Genomic DNA, 19,415 nt, shown 5'->3' with positions numbered 1-19,415 from the left:
GTTTGATTTTATTAAATTCTGAGGAATATAATGACAGTTATTTGACTCATGAAGTTAGATGTACTGGAGGGACTGCTGGGCGGGAGCAGCCCCCTCTGCGTACAAACAGAGCGTTGCCGCCCGTGTTCCCCGCTTAAGGAATGGGACCAGAGGCTGAAGCAACGCTCTGGGCCAATGACTTCTCAGCCTAATCCGAATTGGAGTACTTCAGGCTGGGAGGTCCACGGCCAAGAAGTCATGATGCATTTCGGTCACGACTACAGAGGGCGGCCCCTACTGGGGTAGAGCGGTGTCCACCTCATTACACGGTGCCCGTCTCACCTCAGTGCCCTCGGGAGGTGGGTCTGCCAACCCTGCCAGAGTTTCAGGGTGCAGCGGCCTCCAGCGAGCACTACTCTCAGTTATTTCCGCCCGTGAGCGTAGCGGAGCTGAGATGCTCGCCTCCCCTTCGGGGGCATTTTACACCAGAGATCAGTCTTGAGAGACTGATTCCCTTAGTACATTAGTTAGCAGCATGGGAACTACTGCCAATGTATCTCAATGGGTCCTGCACATAGTAGAAAGAGGCTATCGCATTCAGTTCGGCCATCCACCGCCGACATTCAATGGGGTTACACCAACAATTGTCGGCCCCCTGCAGGCTCTGGTTATGGAACAAAGAGTAAATACCCTTTTAAGGAAGGAGGCCATCAAGGTGGTCCCTCCTCTAGACAGGGAGTCCGGGTTTTATAGCCGGTATTTCATAGTTCCAAAGAAGGATGGGGAGTTGCGTCCAATCTTAGACTTATGTCATCTAAACCTCTCAGTAATGTCACTGAAGTTCAAAATGCTCACTGTCAAACAGGTTGTAGCTCAAATCAGATCCGAGGACTGGTTTGTCACAATAGTTCTCAAAGACGCATACTTCCATATCCATCCTTCCACAACACAGGAAGTTTCTGAGGTTCGCTTTTGGGGGCAAAGCCTACCAATATTGAGTACTTCTCTTCGGCCTTGCACTCTCACCCCGCACGTTAACGAAATGTGTACATGCGGCTCTGGTATCCCTCCGTATGCAAGGCATCTGCATTCTGAACTATATCGACAATTGGTTGATTTTTTTAGCTCAATCAGAGCAAATGGCGGTTCGACATCGAGATGTCGTTCTCGCACATATGGGGGAGTTGGGTTTGAGACTAAACGCCAAGAAGAGTGTACTTTCTCCAGTTCAGAGAACCACCTATCTAGGCATAGTGTGGAATTCCACCACGATGCAGGCACGTCTATCTCCTGCTCGGATTGAGTCGATCCTCACATCAGTCGAGAGAGTCAAAGAAGGCCAGTCACTCACTGTCAAACAGTTTCAGAGACTGTTAGGGCTTATGGCAGCTGCGTCCAACGTGATACCTTTTGGCCTCCTGCACATGAGACCCCTACAGTGGTGGCTCAAGACCAAGGGTTTTTCCCCAAGGGGGAATCCATTACGAAGTATCAAGGTCACGCGGCGATGCCTTCGTGCCTTAGACATATGGAAGAAACCTTGGTTCTTGAATCAGGGCCCGGTGCTGGGAGCTCCTTGTCGCCGTGTAACGCTAGCGACAGACGCATCCCTCACCGGTTGGGGTGCGGTCATGAGTGGCCACCCTGCCCGCGGTCTGTGGAGCGGTTGCCATCTGGCATGGCATACCAGTTGTCTAGAGATGCTAGCTGTGCATCGAGCATTGAAATATTTCCTCCCAGACCTGAGAGGTCACCATGTGTTGGTGCGCACCAACAACACATTGGCGATTTCTTATATCGGTCACCAGAGAGATCTGCATTCGCGCCCCTTGTACAAGCTGGCACACCAGATCCTTCTGTGGTCCCAGGACAAACTCCTCTTGTTCGGAGCAGTGTATATTCCTGGGAGATTGACTGTGGGAGCAGACATACTGTCGAGACAGGGGCCGAGGCCCGGGGGGCTTCACCCCGAGGTGGTGAAGTAGATATGGAGAGTTTTTTTTGGACCTCTTTGCGACTCAAGAGATATCGCAATGTCCCCTCTGTTTCTCTCTCGGTCATCCAGCTCCTCTGGGACTGGACGCTATGGTACGGACCTGGCCGAGGCTTCGTCTGTACGCATTTCCCCCTATTGTTCTACTCCCGGGAGTTCTGGCGAGAGTACGCCGGGACGGGGTCCGTCTGTTATTAGTAGCCCCGTTCTGGTTGTACCCGTTATGGCTTGCAGATCTGATCTCTCTCCTTGACGGCTGTCCATGGGAGATTCCGATCAGGACAGATCTGCTCTCTCAGGCGCAGAGCAAAATAAAGCACCCTCGCCCGGAGTTGTGGAATTTGTGGGTGTGGCCCCTGAGGGGGCACAGCTCATAGCTTCCGGTCTCTCAGCCGAGGTTGTTGAGACCCTCCTCCATTCCGGAGCTCCCTCTACGAGGAAACTGTACGCCCTGAGGTTGAAACTCTTCTCCTCATGGTGCAGAGACCGCCAGCTTGACCCTGTTAACTGCCCAGTTGGTACAGTTCTGGAGTTTCTACAAGCTAGGCTCTCTGCGGGGTTAACTCACTCCACCTTAAAGGTATACGTGGCGGCCATAGCTGCTTACCATGTCCCTTTCAATGGTCAGTCAGTGGGTAGACACCCCCGAGTTACACGTTTCCTTCACGGTGCACTGAGGCTGAGACCTAAAGTACGGTTCCGTATTCCCCCGTGGGACCCGTTTGTGGTGTTAGAGGTTCAGGCCCCTTGGTGGCCCCTAACTACTTAGATTTTGCCCCTGGTATGGCCAAAGCATTCTTATACCCTCGAGCGGGTTATGTTCCTAAAGTTCCCTTTGTTACTCCACAACCCATGGTACTGCAGGCCTTCTGCCCTCCTCCCTTTCAGGGAGCCAGACCAGGAGAAGCTAAACTGTATGTGTCCAGTTCGAGCGCTGGATGCATACGTCCACAGAGCTGCTCTGTAGAGAAAATCTGACCAATTGCTTGTTTGCTACGGTCTTCCTAAAAAGGATTTTCCTGCCTCTAAGCAGACCCTTAGTTGTTGCATAGTCGAGGCTATCAATGTCTCCTATGAGTCCTCTGGTCTTCCCCCTCCTTTGGGGGCCAAGGCTCACTCTACTCGGGGTATGGCGGCCTCTAAGGCCTTCTCAGCAGGTGTGTCCCTCTTGGACATCTGCAACGCTGCGGGGTGGTCCACGCCCTCTACATTTGTCAGATTCTACAACCTTGATATGCGAGCCACACCGGGCTCTTCTGTTCTTTCGCCTTAGCTGTGCTCTTCGGATACACACTAGGCAGGGATTTGGAAGTCTGGCAGCGTGGGCACATCGTTCCCCAAAAGCGCTCGACACAGCTCGAGTTCCTGAAAAGGAACGTCTCAAGGTTACGTATGTAACCCTGGTTCCTTGAAGGAATGAGATGCTGCGTCGCAGAGCCATACTCCCGGCACCCCTGCCGGCGCTTGCTTCCCTACGCGAAGCTGAAGCCAGCTGCACGGCACGTGCTTTTATAGCTTCCTGGTCGCTACGTCACCCCGCCCGTGACGTCACGCCTTTCCGATGGACAGATTGCACACGATATTCAGAGTCAGTCTCGTCAGGGACGTTCCCCAAAAGCGCTCGACGCAGCGTCTCGTTCCTTCAAGGAACCAGGGTTACATACGTAACCTTGAGACGTTATACTTGTTCGAAGGACATAATGGAGAACAAATGTGATCCTAGACTACAAAACCAGACATATGGGTCGGTTTTTTGAAATTGAGATATATATTTGAGATATGAGATGTATATCACATCATCTGAAAGCATATAAATAAATAAATAACCTTTTCATTGATGTATGGCTTGTTATAATAGGATAATATTTGGTTGAGATACAACTATTTTAAAATCTGGAATCTGAGGGTGCAAAAATGTTTTTTCGAAATATTGAGAAAAGTTCTTAGCAATGCATATTACTAATCAAAAATTAAGTTTTAATATATTTAGGGTAGGAAATTTACTAAATATCTTCACGGAACATGATCTTTACTTAAAGGGATAGTTCACTCTCAAATTAAATTTTGATATGTTTTAGCTTACCTCAAGGACATCCAAGATGTAGGTTTCTTTGTTTCCTCAGTATTTCCCATTTTGATATTTTTAGGTCCAACCGTTCTTGTCTGTGACTCACATAATGGATGTCTATGGTCACCACCTCAAAGAGCATGCACAGAGGAGTCAAAATTAAACAATTCCCCATCATAAGAACACATTGATGACCTAATACAAGAAACGAGCGGTTTGTGTAAGAAAACGAACAGTATTGATAAATTTTTTACCTTTTGTACACAACCACGTCCAACTAATCTGAGTTCGCGAGTGCTTCCTGATGTGACGTGCGTGCGTGCTCTGGCTTTAGTCTGTGCAAGCGCGGAAAGCCCCGGATGTGATGTCTCGCGCATGCACATCACTCATTGTTTACCACACGCTACGCTTTCAATCTGCACTGTCTGAAATATGTAGTAATTGTAGTGCAGTAATTGTAATAAATTAATGTTTATAATGTTTAATGTTTATAATGCACCCTATAATCGTTGCGTTTATAATAAAAATACAACACATTACTCACTCTATTGACAGCGTGCCATTGGGTCCCTCTGGCATTGGACGTCGCCTCCAGTTTATACGTGGCAAACTAAACACAACGTGCAAAACGCTGCGTCTCAACAGCGGAGAAAAATCAGGATCTTCAGTCAGGCAGGCGTGTGATGTGATACTGTCAATGTCCTCGTTGTCATCTTGTAACGTTAGTTGTTCCATTCGTGACAACATATGCTCTCCACTTCTGTCGGCATCTCACAACACTTGCTACTAAAACACCACCAATTTTGAAGAGATCTCTGTCTCTGAGGCTTGAAGACGTGCTGCTGCAGCGGATCGCTCCTGAGTACTTGGTCTGTGTATTCTGTTTCAAATAAATATGGTTGTGAAAAAAATTCAACGTTGTCTATGGATATATTGAAATCGTCTTCCATTGCAATTTCCTGTACGTCTAAATATGTTTAGATCTTCACAGTGAAAGGTAATACTTCCGAAATCTGTGTAAACCATAGGCAGTAAGTGTAAACAATGAGTGATGTACACGCGCGAGAGATCGCTTCCGGCGCTTTCCGCGCTTGCGCAGACTAAAGCCAGAGCGCGCGCGCACGTCACATCGGGAAGCACTCGCGAACTCAGATCAGTTGGACGTGGTTGTGTACAAGAGGTAAAAACTATATAAATACTGTTCGTTTTCTTACACAATCCGCTCGTTTCGTGTCTTAGGTCATCAATGTGTACTTACGATGGGGAATTGTTTAATTTTGACTCCTCTGTGCATGCTCTTTGAGGTGGTGACCATAGACATCTATTATGTGAGTCACAGACAAGAACGGTTGGACCTAAAAATATCAAAATGGGAAATACTGAGGAAACAGAGAAACCTACATCTTGGATGTCCTTGAGGTAAGCTAAAACATACCAAAATTTAATTTGAAAATGAACTATCCCTTTAATATCCTAATGATTTTTGGCATAAAAGAATAATGAACAATTTTGCCCTATACAATATAACTTTGTGACTTAAGACTGTGATCCAGGTTCACAAATGTTGACAGAACATTAATGGATGAACTGTCCTAAAAACAGAAAAGAACTCACCTGGTGAACCCAACAGTAATTGCACCACATCATCATACAGCAGGAGAGTGGCTGCTCTCTGGGGAAGCAAGTACAGACTTACGGAGGCGTACACTGCAACACAAGTGAGAAAGAAACAAAAACTAGTAAATTAATTATAAAATATAAAAATTAGTATATTAACACTAGGCATTAGTATACTAACACTTACATTTAAAACACTTAAAAATGTTAGGATGCATTCAATTGGTCAAAAGTCACAGAAAAGACATTTATAATATAACAAAACATTCCTATTTAAAATAAATGTTGTTCTTTTGAACTTTCCATTTATCTTCTTACTTAGAATCTTAGAGCAGTGGTTCCCAACCCTGGTCCTTGAGTACCCTAACTCTGCACATTTGGTATTTTTCCCTGTTCAAAAATGTAGCTGAATCTATTCATCATCTCATTAGAGAGACACAGGCCCTTACACCTGGTTTTAAGTTGTGTTTTGGACGATCTGACCACAAGTGAATGATGCTAAATACAAGTGCTAACGGGGTCTAAAACATTTTGAGCTTGTCAATTTTTAGAGGTAGTCGAAAACACATTCAATCAGATTGCTCTTGTATTGTGGACCCTCATGAGTTCAAACAGCCACAAAAGACCTCCTCCTCTCTGCCTGCCAGGATTTAAACTTTGTTGTCTGAAATCGTGAGTTTGATATGAAGGTGAAAAATTTCGAAATTCTCTTACTACCCTGCTGAAAAGGTATGTTTTAAGCATGATAGAGGGTTTGAGCTGGTTTAAGCTGGTCATAAGCAACTAGCTACTGCTCAGGACCAGCTCAAAGTGGCATCCATGCTTCAAACCATACCTAACCAGCATATGCTGTTCAAAAGGTCAGTCCAGATTCTAAAACAAAACCAAAGGGTTCAACATAGTTTTGCAGCTATCATAGCAGAAACAAAACTTGCTCTTTGTATCATGTTCTGTTGTCTCCTTTTGCGTTCTTATGTAAATTGTGCAAGCTTATTATATCAATAGATCAGACAAATCCCATGCGTACACTCACCCATAGACTCCCCTCAAAATCTGGACAGAAGTGGTAGAAAGAAGACAAAGGAGATGGATTAAAATACCGGGTGTAAGAATGTGTCTCCCATGTCAGTTTGTGATCCGATCGGCCAAATTGCATCTTAATACCATGTGTAAACAGGGCCTTAAAGATCTGAAATGAGATCAGATAATAGAGACATCCAAATGTTGTGTAGGGTTGGGGATATTTCAGGACTAGGGTTAGACCATTGTCTTACTACACCTTACTTATAGGGCTGTCAAAAAAATAAAATAAATCGAATTTCGAATATTTGTTGAATTTACAATAAAAATCCACATTTTAGGTGTGCGTTAAGGAGGCAGCTTTAAGGCCCGCCCCGGGTATACTTTACATTCCACGTTTTGTTCCAAGTATAGGTCTCTGCAGAAAAGTAATGGGAGTTACCAGATCAGGGTGTTTTTAGGCCATGATACCTGATGACGTCATAGTGATGGTAGGTTTAGGGGTGGGGTTAGGTAATGGGGATCATTTTGATTGCATGATTTAGGAACACCCAGTAGTTTGAAAACACCCAAAAGGTCATAAACGCCCACTTTTGCTTTGCGGATAGTCAAATTATACTTTGGTCTTTATCAGTGGCGCACGAGATGCGATGACAATATAAGTGTCATTGCATTATAATGTTTCTGTTAACCTATACAGTTGAAGCAACAAGATGCAGTGCTGCTGCGATGTTCATTCAAAATATCGCGGAAAAAGAATGTGGAGAAGATCTTGTTTACGAATTTTCTAGAGAGGGATATCTTCTATCACCGTTGCACTCGCGTCTCGCACAACAGAGCCGCATGTTTAGAAAGCCATGTAAAATTAAGGTGGGTTCAATTTTTTTTCAAAAACATTTCTTGAGACTTTATGGTGTGTTTTCCCCATCCTTCTGCATCTCATGTTTAAATGAAAACTGTACTCTGTGTGATTGGCTTTCACCCCTTTGTATTAAACTATGCATGCACACATGATGCTGTTTTGTTTATAGTTCTTTAAGCTACTTAATTATAATTGGTTTATAAACATTGTCATATTTTCTTATGCTTTGAATAAACTTGCATTAGTAATATTTTGCCCAATGCGCCCTCTTGTGGCCTCAGAAGACAAGCCAAAAGCTTTTCTTTACCCTAACTGAAATTATGCATTTTAAATTTGAATATAATTCGATAATATTTGCAAATTCGAATTCGATTCCATTTTGACAGCCCTACTTAGCATCATTTGTATGCTATTGTTCTTCCTTGTCCATTTAAATCAGTAAACTGCCCAGCCTCTTTCATTTTCAGGGATCTTTGACCCTAGAGAACATAAGGCTTTTGTTTTTTTATTGTGGGAATATACAGTAGCTCACCAGATGTAGCTGCTAACTCACAGGTGTGAGATGTGACTCAGCATGGTCAAATCCTCAGGTTTGCAACACAGCAGGAACATGTGATCTTGCATCAGATATCAGAGTCTTTGATATGCCCTAGTAAAACCTGACAAAATCTGAGATAGTCCTGCAGCCCCTTACAAAAAAATAAGTTTGTCATTCATTAGTGTGCTTGTATACTTCTTTTAAACTAAAAATAGGAAAGTATGCTTTTTATGTACTTCAAAAGAAGAAATATACTTTTAAATTTAAATTTAAGTATACTTGACTTATAAAAAGTCTAAATATATTTGAGTGATACTCCTAGAATCTGTGTTTTCATTATTATACAGTATAGGGCGCTAGTACACATCTTCTGCACAGAATTTCCAAAGTAAAACACAAATGAAGAAGAAAAAAAGAAACACCAGATACTAACACATGTAATCTAACACAATCATCTGACATGAAACAGCATGAAAACTGTAATGTTATGGAATAAAATGTTGACCGATGAAGAGGTAATAATTAAGTCAAGCTTTGGGGAGTTGATCAACTCCATCTATGTTTTGATTATCATTCTGAATCCAATTCATAGTCTTTTTTTCTGCTTTTTGTTCAAAATGTTATTTATTTATTTTTTTTATGAAACTTACCCACATTAAAGTGTTTAAAAAAAGAATGCATGAAGCTACAATAAAATGTTTTTGATTACAAGCAGATGCCCTGTTCTTTCTTTGGATGTTTTGTATGTTCAGATATTCATGTAACAAAATATATACAAAGTAAAACCTAAATAGAGACATAGTAGTATACTTAAATTAAAGTACGATGTAAAGTTTATTTAAAGAAAACTTATGAGTATACTTGCAGTATAAAACTACTAAACTAGTAGTTTACTGAGACTATACTTCAAAATGTTCATAGTATTTAATTAATAAACTATTTTAGTATACCTATAAGTTCACTTTTAGTATAATTGCAGTACAAACTACAAACATAGATATAAACTAGGTGTGGACTCAAAGTTTGCTAATGTATACTTAAAAGTATACTTTTATATACTAGAAAGTGAGCCAATTTAGTCCCAAGGAGTATTGAAACAGTATACTTACAAGTACACTACTAGAACACTGATATATGTATACTTGCTACTTAAGTATACTTAAAAATATACTTGAACTATACTTAAGTATACTACTTTTTGGTAAGGGGGTGTATGACTTCCTACTAAACATCACCAGACCATCAGCTCCTTTGACCTTCAGTGGATCTTTGTTTTGGACCCATCAATATTTTGTCCAGAGGGCAGACATCTAAATGTAAAAATCAGAGCCTTTGACCTATCATGTTTAGTAATAGCAGCTATAATAACAGCCTTAAATATTTCTTTAACTTAAAAGTCTTTTTTTGTAGTTGTACATTTTCTTGCACTAAAACTACGGCACCAACAACATCTATTTTTGTCAGCTAATCCAAATGTACCTCACCCTTCAGTGCCCCTCTATGGGCTGGAGGTTATATGCTGGCAATGCTCCAGAAGACCTATGCATGCTGAGAGCAGAAATCCTCTGTGTCCATTTCCCATCTGCTATGGCACATTGAAACGTCCCCCCGCCTACCCACACCTCATGTTTTCCAGTATTTATTTCATGATTTCAATCAAGCTCTTCAATCTAATGGAAGCTTATTCACAAAAAAGTTTGATAAGATTCTATAGGGATTGTCTGCTTATATTAAACAAGTCACCTGATATTAATATCCAAGTAATCAGTATAGGGCTGAAACGATTCCTCGAGTAACTCGATAACAAAAAATGATCGAGACAAATTCCTCTGCCTCGAAGCCTCTTTTAATTTATTTTAAATCTCACGTCAGGTTCTTTCGCAATGATTATGTTAATGTGACAACGCCTTTACGTCACCCAGAAAGCGGAAGGAGACACAAGCGCTGTGTCCGAAATCGCATACTGCAAGGAGTCAGCAGTGTTTTGAATTGAGAGCGCATGCAAACGTAAAGAGAACGTCGTGGCGTGTGTCCAGTGCAAGATAGAGCTGGCATACCACAACTAGGGCCCTATGATTTCCGCAATGCAGAAAATGCGGAATGGCACGGAATTTGTAAAATTTTGAATGAATAAATCAAAAATAGGTCATTGCACTTACATCAAATCACGATATGGAATATTGTCTGTAAATATTAAGCCGGAACAGTCTATTTAAATATGAATCCTGCATGTTCTGCGTGTCTCTGTTAATGAATGGCGCAGAAGTGCTTCTTCGTTTATTTACACACACTGAAGCGCGTGTGACGCTCCGGTGATTTCAGCTTCTGCTGTCTCACTAAATAAGGACGTGAACACATGAACAACATCTCCAGAACTGCTCTGACAGTCACTTCATGAGCATTTGACCGTTGATTTGAGTAAAACTAGCGTCACATCACATACACAGAACTGTAAAGGTACGGATGTAAGAGATGTATTACTTTTGTTCAGCAGAATGTCTACTTCTAAAAAAAATCAAAAATTATTTTTTTAAGGTTTAATCACACAACATTTCTTCCATGTTTTATTTTTATTAGTAAATCCCCTTTGTTTACCAAAAAGTTAAGTTTGCTTAATTTTCAATAATTAAAAGATAAATTAAATTAATGTTTTATGTGTTTAATGTGCATCTCATAAAATGCTTTATTCAAAACCCCAACTGAATGGCACTTAAATGCACTTAATTCATCTGTCAACTTTATTGTCATTGTTCACAGTACAAGTACAGACAGAGAAACAATGGGTAATAATTAAATGTTTATTTTTGATGTATGCATTGCATTCTATGCATTTAAAAAATAAAAATATTTTATTTTTCTAAAAAAGGAAACTTAGTTGTTCATTTTAAGAGACTCAGGAGACTCTTATTTTCTCTTGCATAATTAATTTTGCACTTTAATTAAGCAAAAACACATTTTATCCGATTACTCGATTAATCAATGGAATTTTTGGTAGAATACTCGATTACTAAAATATTCGATAGCTACAGCCCTAAATCAGTATATTACACTCAGATTTCCCCAGCTCTGACATCAAAAAGCTTGTCACTTGATGCAGCAGACTCTGGGAAATGTGACACAGGCGATTCATGCACATTTACACCCGTGCAGTTATGCATAGAAGCACACACACACACACACACACACACGCAAACACAGCACAGATGCCCTGAACAGAAGGGGCTCTGGTCTCTTTAATATTCTGCTTGGTAGGTAAGTGCACAAAATAGAGGCAGTGACAACAATACAGCCCACATTGCATTAGCTAGAACCTGAAAGAAAAGTGTGTATGAAGAGAGGGAGGGTACTGCATTGGCATTGTGTGGTTCCATTTTGCATCATTTGTGACCTTAGCAATCTTCTGGAGCATTGTGACAACACAATACACATCTATGCACTCTCTGCTTTGATAATACAGAAATCAGCCAGAATGTCTACGGATGCACAATATATTGGTACTTTATGTCATCAGCCAAAATTAGAGGGTCATCTAATGCTTGATTAATCTTTAAAAACACAAATAATTTAATCGCACTGTTAAATGTAATCTTGCAGACCTCAAAATAATTATCTATTTTACACACTATACGTCTAAATTTAGTTTAAATTTAAATTGATTTCAGTTTTATTTATAATTTATTTAGACAAAAAAATGTATATAGAATTTTAACATTACACTATAATATGAAGTTTTGTTGGTCAGAATTGTAAAATGATGCTGCATATTGGTGTTAGTGTGAACGCCTCTTAAACCGTTTATTTCACCCAAAAAGGAACACTTATTCACCTCTTGTGCCGTTCCACACCTATATGATGTTTTTTTCTGTAATTGTTTTTTTTCTAAATACCTTACTTTGTGTTACAGAAAAAAATAAAGACAAATAATACAAATGATTTTGTGTCACTGTAGAAGGCTTCAGGCTAATTTTAACTTGGACTGAATGCCACAAAATCCAATTTTGACACCATGAGCTCTTTAAAAGAAGTAAAATAGAGTTATTCAGTTAAACCATAATGGAATAAGAGATATAGGCCAGTGGAGGAAATAACAAGTGTTCCTGACTTCAGTTGATTTAATCTGAGCCGCAAGCAACTGCTTCATCACTCCATGAGAATGACTCTCTTTCTCTCTCTCTCTCTCTTTCTGTCTCTCTCTCTCTCACTCTCTGAGTTTGCGTGACTCACTCAGATTATCAAAGTGCTGTGGGGACAGTTAAAACTCCATGACACCATCAGTTTTTTTTTAGAAACCCTTTTTCAGCATAGCCGAGAGACTAAAGGCAGTAGGAATGGGGGCAGATGGCTTTTCTACAAAATAGATGAGACTTGAAAGTGCTAACCTTCAGAAAGCTGAGTCATGTATACAAAAAATGGTAACATTACTATAGAGATGTTCAGTATGCAATCTGGGGTTGGAGTACATCAGGCCAAATGACTGGCATCCCATCACTTTCACACAGCTGTCACTCCCCTGCTAGTCATGTAATCCGTCTGCCCTGTATTAAAAAAACCATCCAGATCAAAACATGAGTCTGCCAATTAAAAGGATTTTGTCAACTAGTAGTACTATTACAGTTATTACTGGCATCACAGGCATGTGGCAAGCCACATACTGATGTAAATGCACATGGACATGCACATTGTCAGGGACTGTATATATACACACTGTATTTAAAACAAATAAAAACAATATAAATGTTACTGAGTAATCACACATATATTTAAATTATTAAAATATCCTAAAAATGAAACTGAATTGAAAAATGCAATATTTTCTCTATTTTTCAATCATTTAAAATATTTGATATACATTTTTAATTGTTATTACGTATAAAATATTTCATTTGTAAAAATATCAAAATATTTTAATTTATTGTTTTCAATGATTTAATTATTTTACAGATAAAATGGCCTGCATGCAAAAACAAACATGGCAGAACCAGAGTAGTTGAACAAAAATATCTAAATTAATCTTGAATTAAAAAAAAAATACATTGAACGGAGCTTGTGAAGAAAATCTTTATCAATTCCAAAGTTTACTTACCAAGTGTATTTAATTTGAGTCGTGACACAAGGAGCAGCCATAAAACAAGTTTATTGGCAAGGGAACTTTGTCTTTAAGAAACTTAGGTGGCCAAATAAAAGCACATTAAAATAATACCAAATGTTATGATTGGCTAATGACATTGCATAAGAAATGGTATCAGTGCTCCCTCATTATTGCATGAAAGTGTTTTGACAACATGATCAAAATAAAACGGTCATATCCAGACAGCATTATGAAATCATTTACTAATCATTACAATGTTTTGCGATGCAGCTTCAGTCAGATCCAAGCTTCATCTTTCAACAAACGTTTCTTTGTGAACTCTCCATGACACTGTGCCTTGTTTAAAAAACAAAATGCTCCGAACAATCCAAATAATATATCGACTTGTTCCTTATGCTGGGATCCTTCTGATATCTGTACAAAGTTGTGAACAAGCGGTTTTAACCAAAAAAAAAAGTTATTTCACTCCATTTGTCCTTGTCAAGTGTGAAGCCATTAAGCGACTGAATGCCAGTGGAATATGGTGAGAAGAAGACTATTCGTCTATGTCTTGCTCTGGAGGCGTGTTTATGCAAATGTTTGTTCCCAGGTGATGTCACCTTGCCCCTCAGGTCCATAACAAGCTGTGATTTAAGCTTGATTGAATAAATGCTGTGATTATAAAGAGGAGGTTGTTTTAAGCTATGAAATTTGCAGGATGTTTTAATGGTACAAAGACCTCTTGTATGCCAAAAGGCAAATCTGATTTCTCATGTCATGACCCCTTTAAATTGATTGCTGTAAATTGACCCGTATAACATAAACTTCGTCTGATCCTTCTCCACAATTGAATTCATTTCAGAAACCTCCTTTCAACCTCATTTCATTTCATCTACACAATCTTGGTCGTCCAATTTCTGACAGCATTTCCTAATTTGGTGTGACTCAATAGGAATGTGTGTAATGCCCCCCAAGAGGCTAATGTCATACTAAAGATGCCTTCATCCACTAGCTCGTCTGGTCTGGCACGACATGGAGCCACATTTGCTGGCTGCCTCCATATCTGTAACCCCACTGGCTAAGTGACTTCCAGCTGCTTGTACAGACAGCTTTATGCTGAAATACGTGATTTCACTGCCTCCCCTCCCCAGAGGTCTGACCGCATAACTGGGTGGGGTTTGGGTGGAGAGAGGGGCGGACGGAGAACACACTGTTGTGCAAATAAATTAAACCAATCACAGAGCGAGAGAGTCAAAAGAGGATATAACAGTCTGGGGCCCGACTCCGAACAGCTGCTATCACAACGCGGGTCGGCACGACCCAGACCCCAGTGAGTGTTGTTTAACATTCCTGTCCATTTGTGTGCAAAGCTCCATCTGGATTACAGATCGAGATAATTCATCTAAATAATAGGATGTAGCCAACAGATCGCAAATCACTCCTCAGATTTGAAAAGTTCACTGAGGCCATGTGCAAAAATATCATCATGCTAACAGTTGAACATTAGAAACAGCAATGTAATGGCTAATAAACCAATAATACATTTACCTTAAATGCACTTTAAAATGCTTTGGATAAAAGCATGTGCTAAATACAGAACATAAATCAGGGCTTATTGGATACAATTTGTTTTTGTTTCTTTTCCAAGGTTATTCAAAAGCCTAATTAAATGGTAAAATTTGGGGCGTCTAGATTGAAACCAGGGACCTTTTAATCTGCAGACAAATGCTTAAGCTATACTTCTCATTTTTAATAAGGGATTAACATGATTCCAGAGAAGCCCATAAACACCACCTGCTCTTGCTCTAACACTTTTTACAGGAAGTCCAGTTAATGCATGTGAGTTTCAGAATGAAACCGAACACTCCGTTTCTAATAATAATCTGCAGGCTTTCCCTGACACCATGTCAAAAATGTTCAGTGCTATAGTGGTATAGGAAGTACTCACGCGGGATGCGACTGGCATGCCAGGGTGCCGAGTTTGTGACAAATCCGTGCTTTGATGCCGTGACGATGACCCATGTTCCTGGCCGGTACAGGAACGTAAGTGTGACAATCCCATCCCCTCCTGCAAGGCTGGATGCTAAGACCGTCTGGTTTCCACACACCTGAACTGTGGATTCCTTTAAAGGGGACAGGTCGCTGTTGTCAAATACCTGGACTTTAATCAGCACCTCTGTAGAAAGAAGAAATATTTCTTTATAAAAGAAAATCATTTTAATACAATAAGTTCTGAATATACTGACATAATTGACATATAGGTAATGGTTATTATGGTTAACTAAAACCATAAAAAAAAATTTTTCCTTGAAAGAAAATAAATATTAACTGAAATAAAAAGCGTTTTATTTAGTTTCAGCTAGTTACCAAGTCAATATTTCTCATTTTCATCTAGTTTAATTTTCTTAAAATTAAATGAAACAAATCTATAGACACATTTAAAATAGAAGTAACACTTTCCTTAAAAACCTTTATATATAATGCATTATAAAAGTAATTTTAATGCATTAATTAGGCCTTGTAATGCACCTTATAATGCATTGTACAATCTCATGAACAACTGTAACCACAGTTAATAAATTATATATTTATTATTATATATTATTATATATATCTTATACACTTTAAATTCTGTAATAATTATTTACGATGAGATATGATGTATTACAAGGCACATTATGAATAATTATAATGCATTAAACACTCCTTTAATAAGCAGACAGTTCAGTAGACACGTGTGCTGATCATAAACAAAGCTGTAATTGGTCATGCTGATTTCTAATTTTTATACGAGTTAAATCTACTATTGTGGTATTTTAAATCAACCTGTTCCTCAACTGCATTATGTTAGACACATGTAGACCCAGTCTACATTCAACAGATGAGATGACTATGTTTAGAAGTGTTTGTCCTGATCCGACACGTTAAGGACTCTGGTTTGTTTACATTAAAGTCTTGAAAGGATGGCGAGCCTTTGAGCCACTTTCAGTGAGCCAGAATGTCTGCCACCATGTTCGATTGACACTGGGCAAATGCAGCAAATCTGTCTAGTTGAGTTCCTGGACATGTGCTTACTGTTTGAAATGGATGACCTGGTTCATCCCCCCAGAACTTTTACAAGGGCACATGTAAACAGGCCAGGAATACAGTAAGTCTTTGCCCTGATTTTTGGGGATCTGGGTACATGAAATCTCTTATGGGGAGATAAATTCAATATACTTTACTGGAAATACATTATAAAACAGTTTTTAGTGTCAGTGACTATTTTGTTCAGTGAAAAATGAACATTTTACTTGATAAGGGTTTCCCCACCGGAACCGTTTTCTACTTCGTTCATGCCATGTTTGCTTCGCTTCCTGTTCATGCTCACATGCTGCAGTGTCCTTCAGAACCTCTCATTCTTTTGATTCTAAATGGGTCATTTGATGCATGTTACCATGGTTACTAGATGTCAGCAGGCTAACTGTGGGAAAAAAAGGGTCCCTGCATTTCCTGGCTAGGGGACACAAGTTCGCTTCAGAAAATAAGATCTTCTGAACCAGCCATGCGCTGCAGATCTAATCGCACACAGATGATTATAATATTCAAACAACCCGTATGAATCACACAGAGGAACAATCCACCTGCACAAACAGAAAAGGTCATATTACCTTACAGAACTGTTTGGCTACCTTACTTTCATAATATCACGAGTAAAACTCAGTGGAGCAAGAAGGACTAGAACAGAGAAGAAATATCCAGAAAACAGCTGGCCTGAAAAAGTGTTGTTGAGATGTCTTCATTAAATACAAATATAAAAGACAATTGTTACAAAAGATTTCTGTTTCAAAAATACTATTGAAGTTTTTATCAAAAAATCATGAGTCTCCACATTAAGCAGCACAATCAGCATATTAAATTGATTTGTGAAGGATCATGTGACTGAAGACTGGAGTAATGATGCTGAAAATTCAGCTTTACCATCACATGAATAAATTACATTTTAAAATATATTAAAATAGAAAATAGACTTTTAAATTGTAAAAAAAAAAAAACACAATATAACCATTTAGATAGCCATAACAATAACGACATTTAACCATATTTCACAATATAACCTTATTATATAACCATTTAGATCCTTTTAGAGGGCAACATGATTGAATATATATATATATATATATATATATATATGTGTGTGTGTGTAATATTACACATTCATGATCCCTAAGAGGAACATTAACAGAATTTAAAGAATCTTCACTTCCACTCAACCACCAGGATTTCCTGTACACAATTCCACTTCCTGTCTATTGTTTAAGCCGAAGCGTAAGGCGCAAATAATCCAAGAAACTATTCTGCGACAGAAAAGCTCTCAGCCTCAGCAGAAAAATGAACTCAGAATAACTTTTCTTTTACTATAACTAAATGTTTATTGAAAACTAAAACCTAAATTTGGCAAATATAAATATTTATCTCCTGTTAAGTGGAAGGTGAAAACAAAGCCTACATTTTCCCACTCTTTCCATGTTTAGTCCAATCCACTGTGCACTTCATTATTTGCTTGTATTAAGGAGCGAAATCTCCTCCACTCACCACTGAACACAGTGGCAGTCAGGAGCAGCGTCTATGTTATGGGCAGCTGATGAGACTGAACGGAGACGGAGACGGAGACGGAGACTTTTGAGTGAAGTACTATGGGACATTTGTCAGAATGTCTCATATATGAATAATAAACATTTCTAACAGCAACAAACATTTCTACCCTGCTGAAATGTCTTATTTGCAAATAGTAACTGTTAATTGACCATAAACATTTCAAATAGCACAATTATCAGTATTAATCAATTAGTTTTGCCATTTTTAGACTCTTTAGCAGTCAAAATGGCGTTGGTGCTGTTGCTAAAGCTTAACTGGAGGATTTGTGAAACTCTTCCTCTTTCTATCTCTTGTTAATGTGTTCCACTGCCAAACAATGACACCATTGGGTTTTAAATTAGAAAGCCTCATTGTCCAAGCAAGTGTAACATCAATCCTACAAGTCTTGATCCTACAAGGAGAAATCCTACAAGACAGATATCTACTCTATATCTCCATGTTACACTAAGGCAAAAAGGTGTAATAGATTAATTGACAGGTGGTCCTGATGACACTGATGGTTCCAGACGGCCCTGTTGTTTTTTCAGACAGGCAGATGATGTGTTAACAGCCAAACAGGAATGTCTGCCTGTCAGGAGCTTGTTGGGCAAAACTACTGGGATGCTTCCAAAGTCTCAGACATGCATTGCATTCCTGTGATGGCTGAATAAACAGACACGGATGTATGTATTGTAGCAGGGTCCATAATGAACACTCACTCAGACCTAACTGCAAGTAAAGATTTGGCCACAACATAATACACAAGGAATAGTTTCAGTTGATTTGTAAGATTAAAACACTGTACTGTTGCTGAAGTGACGTGCACTGTTCACATAAAAGGCCACCAAGACTAAAATATAAGAAACAATCATAATGTGATGATTTTGTGAATGATTAATGTGGCTGGACGATGAAAACAGTAACCCAGGTCCTGCTCAGCATGATAAAACCTTATGCAATAATCAGACAAAAACATCTAACAAAGATCCTGCTATTCATTCCTCTGCTAAAACTGGAGCACATCCACTCTTCATGTGATAACTCTTGAGATGCATGCGATCCCCCGTCTCCTCTAGCCAACCTCATGAGATACTTATGAACCAGGATTCTGGAGTTTTTGCAGATACTTCCAGCATCTTGGATGTTATGTGACAAAAATAACTGAGGTGCTAGGGGAAAATACTACTAGGATCTGAGAAGAATCAAATAGCTCAATGTCTGACTCGGTACACGTTTAGCTTGTATGCTCTGGCATCTTTACAGATTTAAAGGGCTGCAAAAACAAACCAGTCATCCAAAGTGCGAGATTTTGCTGGAAGGGAAAAAATAATCTTCTAAGGGCTCTAAAGGTGTTGATACAACCCCGGAGAGGAAAAGCACAGTAGAAATGTGTTGACTCAGCGCTAATGAAACCATTGTTGCTCAGGGAATTTATAGACTTCTGCACGGCTTGAGAGGAAATGTCTGAAATGTTGAGCCTAAAATCAGTCATTGGTGGGCACTAAAAAATAAAATAAAATAAATTATATATATATATATATATGTAGAGAGAGAGAGAGAGAGAGAGAGAGAGACTTTATCAAGCAAATGCAACATATTGTAATGTGATAGAATCATTCCACTTCTCATTACTGCATTTTATTTATGAATAAT

At 39.4% G+C, this 19,415-nt stretch overlaps 1 protein-coding gene across 1 annotated transcript in view; it reads right to left on the bottom strand.

Moving 5' to 3' along the window:
• fam171a2a (family with sequence similarity 171 member A2a) overlaps positions 1-19,415 on the bottom strand; it is a 40,743-nt gene that overhangs the window by 16,047 nt on the left and 5,281 nt on the right. Inside the window, exons 2-3 of the mRNA XM_059553117.1 lie at positions 15,094-15,321; positions 5,655-5,747 (exon numbers count right to left, since the gene is read on the bottom strand). Of these exons, the coding sequence (XP_059409100.1) occupies positions 5,655-5,747; positions 15,094-15,321 (321 nt within the window). The remainder of the gene's footprint in view (positions 1-5,654; positions 5,748-15,093; positions 15,322-19,415) is intronic.

Source organism: Carassius carassius, chromosome 1, assembly GCF_963082965.1.
Source record: "Carassius carassius chromosome 1, fCarCar2.1, whole genome shotgun sequence".
NCBI classification, from domain to species: domain Eukaryota; kingdom Metazoa; phylum Chordata; class Actinopteri; order Cypriniformes; family Cyprinidae; genus Carassius; species Carassius carassius.
The sequence above is the reverse complement of the archived record's forward strand: the minus strand, read 5'-3'. Positions and strand labels throughout refer to the sequence as shown.